Raw genomic sequence first — 17758 nt, forward strand, 5'->3', positions numbered from 1 at the left:
AAAAAATATATAGTTTGAATATGTGTAAATAATTTTCAGAAATTATATATATCATTCCTAATTTTGGTAAAACCTCTGGAACCAATGGGTTTTGGAAAAAAAAAGAATTAACTCCAAAATATATGATTGTTTATGAATTAGATGCAATAAATTTTGCTCGATAAAATAGTAATTGTGTAGCAATGTACCATGCTATAGAATAATAAATTTTCCATATGCATTTTAGATTTGGACTTCATTTCTGTATTTTAGAATATATTTTAGCTTTTAAAAACATAAAATCTTCCAAAACGTTCAGTACATAAAATATATAATGAAATTTAATTGTTAAATAAAAGTAGTATATTTTTGTTGATTATTTAATTTAATTAAAAATGAAGTGAAATGAAATAAAATTTAAAACCCATTTAGTACATATTCACAATATCTAAAACTTTTAAATATAGTAATTTAAAAAAAAAAAAAAAAATTAAAACTTCTCATAAATTGATATTCAAATTTATATGTTTACACCATTCCATGATTTATATCCAAAATTTACTAAAATATTATCATCAGCAGTCATCCCTTTATATAAGGTTATAATGTTCATTATAAATTAACATTAAAATAATCATCTTAGTAGAACGAAATATATTGTATTTAACTTAATAAATGGGGAATTACTAAGCATTTAACTAGTTTATTTGAGACTTTAAATGCGATACAGAGCAAGGGAAATAAATGTCATTATTCATTTTCAGCTAATAATGAAATTTATTGCCTGACATGGTTTGCTCAGAAAGTTAATCATATTTTCCAGAAAGCCTGCCGATGGATACTCTTTCAGACGTCTATTATACACTGCAAAATCTTCCATCATTAGAAACGACGTTTCAACTTATCTGAAACTTAAGCAGAATACTCTGAATTTTGGAATATAAAAGTCAAAAATTAAATTCAATATAAGACGGTTATCAACCTTTCTTGGATATTAAACAAAATACTGTCTTAGTAAAAATCAAATTTTTATAAAACTTTAAATATTCTATAATTTAAAAATTTATCTAAAAATTCAACTTTCAACACTAAAGGTAAATGCTTGTAATTGTAAAAGAGAGAAATAGAGAGAGAGAGAGAAAAAAAGAATTTTGCTATCGCAAATTCCAAGTTAACTTCTGAACTTTTTATTTTTTTTATCAATTCTATAGAAATCCTATTGTAAACGCATGAAATAATTGAATCAGTTTACTGCAGATTAAAAAGTGTATAGATTATGAAATAAAAGTGGGTGTGAAAATCCTACAGCTGAGTTAGTGATTGTTAAAAACACGCAGCTGAATATTTCAATGAATGACTACATAGCATTTAAAAGATTATCTCAGATATTATATCAAATTGAAGTAAAAATATTATTAAAATTGAGTAAAAACTATAAAGATACAAAATTGATATCAATAAAAAGGCAAACTTTTGATTTTTTTAGATAGTACAAAGACTGTTTGTTAAAAGATAATTGGTTTTGGAAGATATGAATATATCTTTCAATAGGGAAGTCACAACGATTACAACTAGACTTAAGATTAAGGTACAATCGCCAAAGTTGAAATATTTGGTGATATTTCTCACCATATGTAATCGGAATCAATTTTTTAAAGCAACCTCTAAAAGCCTTTTGTAATTCTTTCTTGTATCCATTCACGATGTAAATATTTAGGCTAGTTTTTGGAGATTGGTACAATTTTGGCATGCTGTCCAGATGGGACAATCGGGTACATGACGAGCATTCGCGAGAAGTTGTAATTTTTTGTAGGCGATAAGTTACCAAATGTGACATTCTCTATCATTTTGTAATAACCCTAAAAGCGAAAAATTGATACCTCAATTTTCTGTCCGTGCATTTTTTATTTTTATCCAACCCAAAACTACATAGTATTTTCACATGATTAAAAAAAATAAGACGAAACCCATTCTTTTATATGGAAGAACTATGTGATTTGAAAATCATATGTTAGAGAAATAATCTCCAAATTTAAGGAAAATTTTCTTTAATTCATTTTTTACATCTATTCGAAGGCTTTTATTCTGGGAACCTATTTTACTATCAGAAATAACGTATATTCTAGGTACGTGGCATTACATTTGCATTCATTTTAAAAATATTTTATTTGGAATAATAATAAAAAAAGAACATTATTTCCAAAAAAGTATTTATTTTTGACACATGACTTGCTCTACTTTATAAGCCTCAATTTTATTTCTTTAGTTTTACTCCAAAACTTTATGAGCTACCTTCTCTCAGAGGACACACAATAGACAATTAGCACTTTGAGATTGTTCACCAAAGGACTTTAGGCTCTGTCCTTACCAGTCCCTTGGCTAACATTTTGCTTAGGCAGCAAGGCAGTCTAAATGGAAAATCATGTACGGGTTCTGAGGAACCTGCGAGGCACATAAATTGTTGAGAATGAAGAATCTAGTAACGCTATAGATCCAACTATTTTCTCTTTTATTTTGCTTTTCCCTTTCCTTTTTCCCTCTGAGTCATTCCTTTCTTTATTAAGGGTAGTATCTGCTCAGCAAATTCTTTTCGGGTACTCATATTACTTTTTCTTTTAACTTCAATGGATCATTTCTGATTTTTTTCTAAAATTATTTTCTTTATCATTTTACTTCCAATGACCTTTATAATATGATTTAATAAAAAAAATAGAAGCAAAGTACATAAGTGAATTTTGATATCAGTATTAAAATAATCGGTTTTGCATTCATTTCATGCACAATTTAATGGAGAAACTCAGGATATTTTTTTAATTATTTTATAAAACGTATTATTTTATTTATCACATTAAAATCTCTTGATTGTGAAGTTTCTTTTTTTAATACCTGATCCATATTCGGAACATTCTGGAAAAAAAATATTAGATAAATATATTTGGATTGAAATATTCAATTTAGTGAAGCACATTTGATTATTTTGCATAAAAATTTCAATATAACTAAAGAATTAAAATATAATTCAAATTTCCATCAAAACTGCTAATATAATCTCAGTTAATATATTAAATTTTGCATGGAGTATATAATGTCTGATTAAAACATTGGAAATCACTTCAACGTAAAACTAGCAAACATTCCATAAAAAACGAATGCTTAAATGCAAGTCATAAATAATGTAAAAAAAGCATTTTAATAATGAATTCATTGCTCGAATGGCGACAAATATTTCACAATTTCAAAACTGTCCTTTGCAGTTAAAATTATTGCTTTTCTGATTAAGAGATTTTAAATTGATAAACAACCTATTTAAATTACGAAGAGTTTTTAGATGAAACTCGCTAAATTGCAATTTAAATATGGTTTTTAAGGTATCCATCTAGGTTAAAAATGTGAATTTGGATAAAAATTCTTTTTTTTTTGCATTAATAGGTATATTGATGTTTTCCAGTGATATATTTATTTTGTCTCTATGTCAATTATTTTGACATGTAGGTGATGCTTATTTATAACATTTAAAAACTTTCATAGATAATTTCATATGTTGCACGCAAAAATTTTTATTTTTGAATATAATTCTTAGATAGTTAATTGCAGTCTAAAATATGTTACACATGTAATGTTATAAAGAAAAATGAAATCCTTTAATGGTATTATTTTCTTTAAAACAACTCTAGTTTTTGTAAATAGATGCTAAAATTTACAACAAATTATGCATTTACTTCAAAAGGTAACACATATTTGAATAGTTTAATTTTTATTTATCATTTTTTCTTTATACTAATAAGAATCATATTATAAATTTTAAATAAAATTTGTTCTTTTTAAATTCCTTCCAACCTAGTCTAATACCTTAATTATGCTCTGAGGTACACCTTTTATTTACTTAAACAATTACACTATTTTTTCTCTGAAAAATTCAATCAAATATCCACAGAGCACATACTGAAAAAACTGCAGATTTTTAAGAGATTAAACATAAAATGTATCGTCATTTTAAAACGATATTTCGACAGATTTCTTAGGCATATTTGTAATATTGATATTAAAATGATTTTGTTACTTACTATGAACTGTGAGACGCACTACTGTGCTCAATCCAGCACCAACTCCATTATTCGCTTCACAAAGATAGGAACCCTCATCAGACGTTTCGACACTCCGGAAGTTTAAAGAGCCATTAACAAGAATATGAACATGCGAACTGCTTACAATGGTCTTGAATTCTTCTAACTGAGAATCTAAAGCAAATAATTTAAATTGAAAGGGATTTCAATTTAGTAATAAAAGTTTTATAATATATAATGGAATAATTTCACATTTCTTCAGTTTTTATTTATATTTGCTCCGAGTACTCTTCATAATTGTAGGCCAATAGAGAATTTAAAATCATTAAAAATACAAGTAAGATTATAAATCATGATGTTGTATGAAATGAAAATTTTAGAGCCTTTAATAATAACAAAATAGAAACACCTCTGTAAAATATTTTAAAAAAATATTATCTCATATTCAAAAAACAGTGCCGATGGAAATGACTCTAAGGGGGCATGTTTGCTCTAATCAACAAGCCAATTTACTGAGATAATTAACACTGCCTCGATTTTTTTCATTAAAACTGTCAATTATATAAAATTAAAAATCATTACGTAAAATTATAAAATAAATTATAGAAAACGATATAAAATTTGATTAAAGGATGTTTGAATGTAGGAACGCACGATTAATCTTTATTCTTTGCCAACATTTACCGTTCGCAAAGAAATGAAAAGAAAATATTAGGGAATCTGCTCCTAACCTTTAACTAAGGCTAAAATAATATAATTTATTAGCACTTATTATTAATATATTCAGCGACTTAATGTGGTGCAATCATTCATATATTTCTTTAATCAGACAGAGGATATTTACAAAGCCTCCTTAAAATGATCATCTGGGAGTTATATTCTCCTCTTCGCATTTGTGTAGAAACACATTTTTGAGACTTGTCTTGAGAATTCATTCTATGATAATATGATATTATCGATACGTCATCTCTTAAATGCAACTTCGTTCAACTTGATTGCAGCAGCCATTGCATGACAGAAAGATTGTCCATCACCCTATTAGTCTCACAGCATCTCTTTTTAGTACTAGTAATTTCCTTCCTTTTCTTTCAATGAGTTGTTTTCGCAACCATCATCAAACAATTTCCAAATACAACGTATACGTATTAGTATTAACAAGTTAAAAAATGAAAATATCATGGCCATCAAGAATTTTTATCGAACTCAAGATTTCAAACTCTACGTTTTTTCCGAATGCTATCAAAATATGCTTATGTTAAGCTCCAATGTTTAAAACATATAATCGAGTTTGAGCCTTACTGACTTTTCCAACCTAAAATTCAATAAAGATCAGTTCATATATTGGTGAAATAGGAAAAGAAAAATATTTGTTTTCCTTTTTATACACACGAAATTTATACACATTTTTTAATACTCTACAAATGCTATGGAATATTTAATATACTATGTTCTAATAATTAATAATATATATGTTCTATTAATTCTAATAAGTATGTTCTAATAATTATATTTGTCAAATCTGAACATATTTAAAATTAAATATTATAAAATTAATCAATAAATCAAGTAAAAAAAATAAATTTAAGGATCATATTATTATGAATTAATATTTTTAATAATTTTAAAACTTAAAATTCAGATCCATTCTTCATATTATTTTTTTCGAACTAATAATAATTATATTTCAATCAAAAGACAATCTTTTTTTAAAATTTATAAAAGCTATTTTTATAGAAATCTTCAACACATTTATTTCAAATATATTATATAGAATCCTTTCTGATATCGTATAAATTTAAAAGAACGAATGCCTATAAAAAGGAGATTTGAAGTTTCCAACAATCTGGCATTTATACTTTTGGAAAATAATGTATTTTTTTTCGATGACAGAAAACACTGAAGTTATTCTAATGACAAACATTTCATTTGAGGGGGAATTTCCGTCTTGTTATAAAAAGCGAAATATCTTAAACAATAAAGTTTCTTTCTTTTTTGATGGTATCTATCTAAATGCAAATGGAAGAATACATAAAATAAAAAAGCTACAATTCAAATAACTAGTACTGTTGAACAAGTTTTCAAAGAAACAATTATGCGTAATGGCACTTCCTACAAAAGGATTTTAAAAATAACTTTGAAGGAAACAAGTTGGAAGTTCTTTCACATCAATTTGCATTTTAAAAAAGGACTTATTGATTTTATATTTTTCTTAGTTATATCATAGAAGAATATGAAACATGAATTTTAATAGAAAAAAATAAGGATTTGGACCATTTTGATAAAATGAAAGTCTAGAGATTTTGTGATTTAACAGATCCACAATAGTTTTCGATGAAATAGACTATTTTAAATATTTACTATCACTTAAGAAAATTATTTTTCTTAAATTGTTATAGCAGTCAATTTGAGAATAAATGAAATTGCTTTCAACTGATTGAAAAAATAGCATGGGATTTTCATTCAATTTTTATTCTGAATTGATTAAAAAATAAATTTTAATTCTGAAATATTTGTATAAGAATATAATCAATTTTCTGTAGTTGATTAAATAATACATGCTCATAATAATGCTAATTTTTTGTATGGTTCTATATATTATAGACGTTGAATTATTATTATGTTAAAAATGTAAGGCATTTCGACTTCTAATTTACTTTCAAATATGATAGAAATTCTGAATGCACGGTCTATAAAATTCTGAAGGAGAATCAATAATTAATGAGCAAAATTTTGAATACAATAATAAAAATGCATCGAATGGCAATATATAACGGAAGAAAATTACTTTCACTTATTCCTTTTCGATGAAAATGTCATTCATTTTGAAGTACAAGTCCCATTGTTGGATCAGTTTGAAAATCATGGTCTCATAAAATAAATACCCCCGTCCCATATGAGATCGGTAGCACGAACGAAGTCTAAACTGTAAGGATTCATTCAGGTATCCTTATAGTTTAGAATCCTGAACTGAAGGCATTTGAAGTACTTGATATATTTGAGTCATAAAATATTCATGTGCTTCAACCCATGCAGAAATTTCTCAACGTTCAGAAGTTTGAGACTATCGATGAGCTCATAGATACCAACGACATTCTATGAGAAAGGAATTTTCTAGTTTATCCAAAGCTTGAAAAATGTCTCAAGATGAATGGCAATTACATCAAAATGTTATTGATTGGCAATGCTTCCACTTCCGTTGTATATTGCCATTCAGCAATTTATTTTATTATTATTGTTCTTAAATAATTGGGCTAGTTGCAGATACCGCCTATTAAATAATATAATTTTGAATTTCAAAAATTATTAATTTAATCTGGAATTTTCTTATAAAATAAATAGGAAATCATCGAAAACCACGAAACTATGATATTAAACAAATAATATATATTTCATTTTAATATGTGAAAGAAAAAATTGTACTAAAATTCGTTTCGTATTCTCTGATAATATAGGGTTCGTTATTAGTTTTGTTCTTAGAATTTTTTTTTTGTACAAACTTACTTTAACAATTTGATAATTTCGCATTAACGCATTTCAGCTACACCAAATGTTTTTATATAGCTGATGTCAGGTCATTTAGTGACAGACGTATTTTTTATTTGGATATTATATATATATATATATATATATATATATATATGGAGAGAGAGAGAGAGAGAGAGAGACAGAGAGAGATAGAGAGAGAGAGAGAATGAGGGATAAGCAGATATACATAAATATATTTCATGTAATGATATCTCTTAATCTAATTTAACTCTTAATTTCCTTTTTTTTCAAATTGGCAGATATTACTTTATTCTAAAAATTTCTCCTTTCTCTTTATACATACAAATAACACTATTTTATTTAATTGTTTCTAACATGCGCTTTGAAAAATTGCTAGGTGCAGAAATTTTTCTCTTTCAGGGAAGGGACAGAAATCTTTAACGAGTCCCTTATTCCCTTCTCTAACTAGGTACTTGTCAAAGAACTCCTCATCATAATCTCTTAATAAAATCCCTAAGGGAAAACATCAAACACTTTGATCTTGCGTTGTGGTGTGAACGGATGCATTAGCTTTTCATTTCCGTATACGGATCATGCCTCCCCATTGAAAATGAATTGAATTTAATTCCAAATTATTTTTTTTTCGGCTACGTATCAGCAGACTTACAAGAGAATAAAGCATATTTGTTCACCTTAAACACTGAAGCGTAACAGATAACACTGAACATGAAGAACAGTGCACTCAGGTTACGGGTTGAATAGGGTACGCATTCGGGTACCCTAATCAACAACCAATGGCATAATATTGAAGAAAAGAGAGAAAAGATGAAAACTTGCATTTCATCTTCCCTATTAAGGTTTAAATTATTGTGTATCCAATAATTTGGGTTTTGCCTATTTCCAATTATGTCAAATCACATAAGAATAAATTCATTATTGTATACTGAGATTTAAGTAGGGAATTAAATATAAAATTAATTCCCTACTTAAAGTAAAACGATACTCTATTAAATAAATTCTATACTTAAAATACACACTTACAAAAAATTCACTTTCCTATAAAATAGCTCCCGGCATGCATCGTTTTGCAAAAAATGATTCCTGTAATCAATATATGTTTGACTTACCTAAGATAAATGTTTTGCAAATTTAATTTTAAAAGAATGTGGAATTTCTATTTCATGAAAGGTTCATGACCGATTGTCTTATTTATATTTGTAATACATATAATTTCTAATACAATATGTTTGAAAGGTTCTTTTAGTCAACGATTAGAATGAATAATATTTTGAGTTAGGTTCCAATTATATATTTTACAAATTTAATGCCTTTAAAAGTAGATAATTATTTTTTTTTTCAAAAAGAAAGAAAATCTCTTTCCATACATTTTTAAATAAATATCCATTATTTTTTTTACCAGATTTTGATAATCCAAGCTATCAATTTCTTCTTAATTTGAACCGAAATTTTATTACTTCAATCACATTTTCTTTCAAAAATTAAAACTGCTAAAATCATACGGTAGTTGGAAAAAAATATTGAAATAACCTTATTGATCATTACTTCTGATTATTTAAAACCTATGAAACATTAATTAATTTAATTAATATATATCATATTTTATTCATGAATGATTCGGTTATATTTCTTGTAAGAAATATATTAAAAAAATAGATTTCCTAAAAATAGAAAAACATTTTTATTTTGATATTTGCAAATATATTTATATTTAAGAATATTACACATTGTGATACATATTCAATATAAGCTAGGAAAAAGTACTCGCAATGGTATAGAAGAAACTTTCAACAAATGCAATATTTCTAATTTTAGCTACAAGTTTGAAAATAAGTGCTCGAAAGAGAAGAATTTCGTTTAAGTAATATGCTGAAATTTAACTGAGTCTAATTTTTAGAATTTTTTGTGTTGAGAGACGGAAAAGGATAAATATTTCTGAAGAATGTCAAATGTATAAGGAAAGTGGACTTTGAAAAAAGCAAAAATGGACGAAAAGGGGGAATTTTTATTTTATTTTTTATGTTTTTATTTTTATCGTTTCATCATCAAAATATATGCTCATGTTCACCTAAAATGGTTTTATAAAATTTATTATTTAATAAAATAAATATTTGGAAGGTTAAGAAAAAAAAGTAAATCTTAATGATTTTTCTCAAAATAATATTGTAATTAGATTTAAATATCGTTGAAACGTTGCAGATGTCTTAATTTTTTAAGAAATTAAATGAAATTGACAATAAAGATTTCAGTCAAAGATTAAAAGAAAAAGGGATATGCATTTTAGGCCAAAGTTTTTTTTCAAATATTTGAAAGTCAATTTTAGTTCAGAAAAACATAAAAATCCTATAAAAATTCATTAAGTATGCATTAAAATTTTTCTGAAAACATACACATTTTTGTTCCAAAAAATTTACATTGGGTAATGAGAAAAAATAATAGAAAGAATTAAAAAATGAAATCGTTGGAATAATTTGAAAATTTAAATTATATATCTTTTTATTTTTTTTAAATAATATATATTTTTAAATGTTTTTTTAAGAAATTAGATGCATTTATATTTAAATACAGACGCATAAAAAATTCCATAAGCCTAAGTGAATAATTCGCAAAAGTCTCTATCAGTTTTCACCATCCCCTTAGGATATTTCTACGCAAATATGTTGAGAAGTTAATCCTCCATTTTTATGAACATTGCTGCTTATAATTTTCATATAATAATATCGCAGTACCTCTTATACCATTTGAAAACGGTGATTTGTACATTGGATGCATGAGTTTCGATGCATACTGAACAAGAGTCACTGTAATAATGCTTTGAAAGAAAATAATGTTGACATTTTCCTTCCCTTGAGGCCATAAAAGAATATTTCTTTTCATTAAAAATACTTATATTTTTCTTCTTAATTTTTTTTTAACTTGTTGTAATATAAATTTCCCTAACGTCGAATTAATACTTTCATTTGAATTAATGTCAAAGTATTAAAAAAAAAAAAATTTAAAATGCTGAGCATTATGAATGATCTTGGATCATATATAAATAATTTATATTATATTACATATATATTGTTTACTGTATTTAGATTATGTATTTTACACTATTTTAATGAAAGAACGTGAATAAGAAACGATCAAACCCAAAAATACTGAATCAGTTTAAACAATTATATGAAAAACAAATTCGACTACCCAATTATTGTTTTAATTATTTTTGTGGAGAAATAAATCCGAGCAGCCAATATCTAATTTTATTGAAATAAATACAGAGAAATAAATACAGCTAACCAGTACCAGTTTTTATTCTATTTGCAGAGAAAATAGAATAAAAATAGGTAGCAGAGAACCCATTGAGTATCCCAAAAAACATATCAAAGAATGCTATATAAATGATATCGATTTTTGATTTGGCTCCAAGGTACAATAAAGTCATGCAATTACCTGACCAAACAATAAAATAGAGATATACACTTACTTCAATAACATATTATCTTGGAAACCTATCGATAAATATGTTATTTTTAGATACAGATAGATCAAGTGGATTCCAAAGATTATATACATATTTTTATACTCCCACAAAAGCGCCAAATATCTTTTATGATAAATGTGTGTATATTAACTTTCACCTTTTTCCTACTAAGTGTAGTTATTTTGAACACGTAATCATTCTTAAGTATGAACAGAAAATCTGGAAACTTTTTGAAACCGAAAGTAATTTTTTTCAGAAGGCTAAAAATGATGACTTAATTAAACATCGCAGGATGATGTTCGAAATATTATTATGCATTCATATATCAGATACGGTATATGCATTCATATACCATAGAATGTATCATATACTATTTAAATATATCATTTTAATTTTTGTTATTATTATTAAATAATGTAGTAATAAATTTTAATTGCATTAAGAATATATACCTTTTTATTTTATATATTTGATATGTGTAATGTTTTATTGTATTACAATGAGGCTATAATTGGCTGAGGCTTGGTTAAAGGAGTCAAGTGGAAAAAAAATTAATATTGCTCTCTTGTGGTTTTAAATACCACGTTTATATCAAAAGGGGAAAAATATTGTATATAGATGTACAGTCAGCACAAGAGGTGTATTGCACAAATATTGATGTGCACATTTTCTTTTTCCTTTTCGTTACAAACATGATATTAAAAAATAAGAACACATGAATTTATTTATTTATGTTTTTTTTCTTGTTCATTTTCAGCAGTTTACCAACAATATTATTTATTTTTTTAATTTAAAGTATTAATATATTCAAAATTTATTTCAAAATTAATTTAATCGAATGTATGTAATGAATTTATTCGATATTGATACTCAAAATGCAAAAGAGTTTTTTTTTTATGTAGTCGAGTGTTTTGTTATTAGACACGGGATTTAATATATCCATACTAATATCAACAATAAATTATTTTCATTAAAATTCATAAAATGTATTCTTTATCTAAAATATTGCTTAGCTGAATTATTATTTCTTTTATAGTGTGAATAGCATATCGCCTCCGTCATTGTAAATATTTAAATTCTTCAGGGTGTAATTTCTTTCATACTTTTTTCCACAAGAATGTCGTAAAAAATTAATTAATGCAGAGCAGTATGTATTCCTTTTAACTATTCACGGCAAGAAAAGAATTCTTAAATAGTGAAACTTTTATTTAATAAACTCATCATAATATTGTCGCTTCAGAAAAATACGATACAAACAACAACCTTGTCTCCTTCTTTCATCCTCATAATTAAAGAGAAAAAAATGTTAATAAATAAAGGGGAAAAAAAGTCGAAACTAGAAGAAATACGAAATTTCAATAGGCGAGCAGCAAATATGATTAAGGCTTGAGTTTATATCCTAAATTTTAAAAAAAAGAATAAGCTGTCCTTTTTGTGTCTTCCAGCTCGAATAAATAAAAAAAAAATCTGTGCTACTTGAAATATTGGAAAGTTCCTGTTCCCAAACCTATAATTACGATGCAGTCAAAAAAGAAGTTATTTGTATTCCACTCCTTTATTCCTCCCATAAATAATGTTTTATGATTTTTGACATTCCAGTGGCATTATCTGAGTTAAAAGAAGAGGACGACGTAATGATCCTATAATTTCGATGCACCGTAGATAAAGGAAAAATCAATTATACATACTTCTTCCCCGGCTAATGATGAAATCTTTTGTTACTGTTTTTTGCTCTCTTTCAGTAAGAAAATAAAGTTAGGCAATCGCTAAACGCTTATACGCTGGTAATGACAGGGCTGCTTTTTCTCCGTGATTTATGAACTGAGTCTGTGTTAGTAAAGGAGTTCACGAATGAATGGTGTAATGCTTTCTCAAGCAGAATACTTCCGGGCATTTAATGATGTTAATGCGCACACTGGATGCTGTAACCTGTTTTGGAACTACCATTAAATAAAAAGGCTTATTCTGTCAGACAGAAATACGGTTTTAATAAATATTTCTCATGCCATGTGAGGATGCATTTCCATATTAAGTTCTTTCTTTTAAATTCTAGACACGACTAAGGAGAAAAAAAAACTAAGAAATTTTAATCTAGACTCTATTATAATGAATGGTTTAATGAACTTAAAATACATGTTTTAACTTCTCACATGTGTTGACACTATCTTATTTAAATAAAATTAATCAATTAATTCGAATGACAATATGTTTATCTAATTTTATAATTATAAAATATAACCCTATTAGTCCAAAATATTGGTCTTTATTTCCACGATGTACTTCGACATTCTGAGTGCCTAAATATCGTGAGAATATCGTAACAATGGTACTGAATATTTTGTGCTAATCGAATTATCAGTACAAATATAAATATTTAAGAAAAAGCTATAGAGTTACGGGATAATTTTTTTCAGAAAATCTATAAATATTTTTTTTTTAATTTATTAGTCTAAAAAGTAAATACACTCGTTTTTTTCTTCTTAACTACCTCAATTAAATATAAGCATAATTAAGTTATCCAGACGTAACTTAAGATATACAATTAAATTGAATGATTAGAATGCCACAGCACGAATAGATAGGAACTGTGGTTTTGACTTGAGGCCAGTCACTGACCATAGCAAAACCCCTTTGGAAGAAACCACATCTCGTTCTCGGCAGTTTACTCGCCCCCACACCATTACTATTTATACCAAGATGGTGAGACTACCATATTGGTAGCTTCCCTTCTCCATATCCGAGATTTTCCCCAGGTGAGACAATTACGTCTAGTAAAATCAAAAATAAATAATAATAATTTTTTTAAACAACATAAATATTTTTTTCTTAGGTAATGGAATATTGCTTATCAGTTCTCTGAAATTTAGATCCATGATGCAATAGGAAGCTGATGACCAACAAGTGGCGAATGCTCTGGGCATTGTTTTAAAAGCACATGCCGTAAATGAATCCTTTTAGAATGAACTTAGTAAATTTAATTCCAAAAAGAAAACGAGTCGGAAAAATATACTATTCCATGTGCAACATTTATCATTTCTATGCTTCTGGAAATGATGTACGAATCATACTTATGACAAAACATATTTCCAAATTTTTGCGATAGTATATATTTTAAATTTTTAGCTTTTTTAAATCTGCGTATTACAACCATTATTCATCTGTGATTTATTGGGTTTTTTTTAATTCATTTTGTGATTTAAAAAAAATCATAGAAAAATATATATCAAATTCTTTTTAAGAAATATAAAACACTTTTTATTAATAATTGAAATTTAATCTATTGTTTTCTCAAGGAATATTTAATGAGAAATTAAAAAAAAGCGTGTTTTGAATTGGAAAAATAATCTTAGGATAAAAAAAAAATGGTCTTTATTGAAAAAAAAATATGCGAAATCATCTAAAAAATAGTTTAAATCCCATGGATGATATGTCGTTAAAAGCAATAAATATGGCTACCGAAATATCTAAACAATTTTGATTATTGTTGCTTTCTTTGATTGCTTTAATAGACAAATGATCCTCGATTTTTGCATTTTTTAGATAGTCCTTATGTAATGCTTCAGGCAATTTAAATATATATTTAATATTTTTTCATGTTTTATTATATAATATTTGAAAACAACAATTTACAAGTTAGCTTACATTAATAATGTTTTATTTCTACTCACAGAGATACTTATCATAAGTTTTGAATAAATTTTTTTTCCAGCACTCAGTAATAATCAATAATAAATAAAAATAGCGTTGAAACTTGACACATCTTAATCTCAACAAAAGCTTTTAAAACATAAAAGAATTAATTAAAAATAGAAGAAAAATATTTACTATAAGGATAATCAGTTTTATAAATATTTAAAGAAGGATTACTGTTAGTTAGTTATTTACTTAAAAAGAGTTAAACAAATTATATTAATTATTTTTCTATTATAATAGACTAAAAAAATATTTTTTTTTGTTGTTGTGCTAGCACAGATTAATTTCTTCCCATCTTTTTAATGTCGATTAAATACTTTTTTTTTATTATGAAATACAATATAGTATATTAGGTAAAGTCAATAAACAACAACGTAGGTAATAATAAACGCTGTAACAATAGTGAAAACTATTTCCTTTCCGCAACTGCAACCAGTGATAAAAGTCGGTGTTTCCTTTTTTTAAGTATGAGATGAAAGACATGAGAATGCACACAAATCCCCCCCTCCCCCGCCTAAAATGTAATTAGAAATCATCCACTCTGGTATTGGTACACTGGTGATCTTTATCTTTGCTATTAAGGCACCTCTACCCGGTGAATTCCTGTAGCATAGAGTTACGGTCAGCATTGCAACCATGGCCATCCGGTTGCTAAGCATTATCATAAAACATTAATAATGCTGTGGAAGGTACCAAGATGAATTGTCGACTTCAATTTTCTGGTGATTTCATCCTGTGCCCGAGAATGTTGGACCATTCATTTAACGTAAAAACATGTCTACATAATATGAAGTAAATGAAATCATATCAAAATGCTCTTTCCTACCCATTCCATTTCAGATTTGTGTCTGCATCATTTCCATATTTCCGTTGAGTTCAAAATGAACTGTATGGACATTGGATACAAATGAACTATGAAAACAACTAATGTAAGTGCAATTGGTTCGGACAGTAACCAATGAATTTATTTGAATATGACCCTTTTCAACTATCGTCACGATAGAATAAGCTATTAAATAATAGCGGATAAAAGCTCAGAGATTCATTAAGTAATTATATATATACATATATATATATATACATATATACATATATATATATATATACATATATATATATATATACATATATATATATATACATATATATATATATACATATATATATACATTATCGTATCTGAATAAGTAATCTTCGATTAATTAAATAAGTCTTCAAAACTGATTCATTTGAATTCATATTTATAAATAATACTTCTAAATATATAGATTCCGATGAAATTTAAAGGTTCCAGAAGCCCCTAGTAATAAAATCGATGTTGCTTCTTCTCAATTGTCAGTAATGTTTGAACGAATGTAATTTTTGGAAAATTTAATTGGTATGTGTAGCCAATACTCTAATCTGGTAGTTTTAACTTTTATATCTGTTTTTATATTCATTTTACGATTTTACTTTTTTTTTATTTCTTACAACAATAATGTTCATCTAAAATGTTAACAAATAACCAAAATGATAAAGAATACATGCAATGACTACAAATATTGGTGTCTATCATATGTCTGAAGAGCCATTCAACATTTGCAATGTCTGCATAAAGTATGGAATAATGAAAAAGTAATTGCAATTTGGCATGGAAATGGCATGGTGAGGGCCGTTTGATCACCCTAATTACTGTTTAGTTTTTTTCTTGTAAATGTGAAATCATTTTAACAATAAATGTAAGTGATTACATCATAAAGTATTGCTTTTGCTTTTGAATCAACAAGATACCCTTTGCCACATAGTTAAGAAATTCCTATGTTACCTTTCAAGTAATTTTTGATTTTCCAACACCCGACAAAGGCACATGGAATTGTAAAATATGTATAAGAAGAGAATATGAAACACACGTATAAACTCTATAACATTCTCTGAAGGATTTGGTGTGTCAGTTCAAAATTGAGAAATTTTAGCACCTGGATTAAGAGAAATAAAAGTGTTTGAAGCCTGCAGTTAAAATTGCAAACTATAGATTCAGAGAATACCCATCCTTACATTGGTTAGAAGAAAAATATTGCAATCATCTGAGTTATATTATACGTAATAATATTATTAAATTATGTTTTTCCACGATATAGAAATGCGAAGCTTGGATTATGATTGCATAGAAACTGAAATTAGATGTGTTTTATAAAAAAATTCAGTCAGAAGTTAATATTTAGAAAAAGAGTACGCTATTTTAAGCCGACAGTCATTTTCCTTAGATGCTAATTTTCAAATCGATAAAACTTATGAAAAATAGAATATATATATAATTGGTTAATGATGTTGTCTATGGCTCTTGTCATAGACAAACCCGGAAACGAAGTCAGTGGTTTTAAGCTGAGTTTTAGTGTCTCTTGTTTCAATAACGCCATATAGAGCCAAGAGTACATCTTAGATACTCATGGGTCACAGCCCTATTCACGGGGCGGGCTTCATTCAAACATTTCATTCATTCATCCGCAGATCGTAATTTAGACCTGAATCAGAGAACGATCACCTTTGATTCAGTACTTCCAATGGTATTATCACGACTTCGAATAATTTGTGGCTACGATAGATGCACGCATCAGTCACCATGTACACGGAGATGACTCGGGACTCGAACTCACAGCGCAAAGGATGCGAATCTATCGCCCTACCAACCAGGATATACCGGCCTAAAATTGATTATAGAAGCTCATATTATGAATATCAATGAAATATTTCAGCACGCAGATTCACTTATCTTGAATCTGCTTGCAAGACTGTTACACTCGAAAAGAGTACTATAAAAATTGAAATAACTTCTAAGAAAAATGCTACTTTTATAACTACTACTTAAATGTTACTTTACTAAGGAATTTTATCTGCAACCGATTTACTGATAAAAATTAAGACATTTATACCTCCATGCATATAAAACTTGGTCTCTGACATTCATTGTTCGTGGTTGATGCCAGTACATGTGTTAATTTTTTTTAAATCTTCAAACTTCTTAGTATATACAGCTGATATTGAACTTTCTTTGTCTCCACGCTAGGTATTATTC

The 17758-nt window shown here is 26.9% G+C and overlaps 1 protein-coding gene across 4 annotated transcripts in view; it reads right to left on the minus strand.

Moving 5' to 3' along the window:
* Positions 1 to 17758, minus strand: part of LOC129981662 (cell adhesion molecule Dscam2-like) — a 391964-nt gene that overhangs the window by 99824 nt on the left and 274382 nt on the right. For all 4 annotated transcript variants that reach the window (XM_056092595.1, XM_056092594.1, XM_056092593.1 and 1 more), the window contains one exon: positions 4044 to 4217. In XM_056092595.1, the coding sequence (XP_055948570.1) occupies positions 4044 to 4217 (174 nt within the window). The remainder of the gene's footprint in view (positions 1 to 4043; positions 4218 to 17758) is intronic.

The sequence above is a fragment of the Argiope bruennichi genome, chromosome 8 (genome assembly GCF_947563725.1).
Source record: "Argiope bruennichi chromosome 8, qqArgBrue1.1, whole genome shotgun sequence".
NCBI lineage: Eukaryota > Metazoa > Arthropoda > Arachnida > Araneae > Araneidae > Argiope > Argiope bruennichi.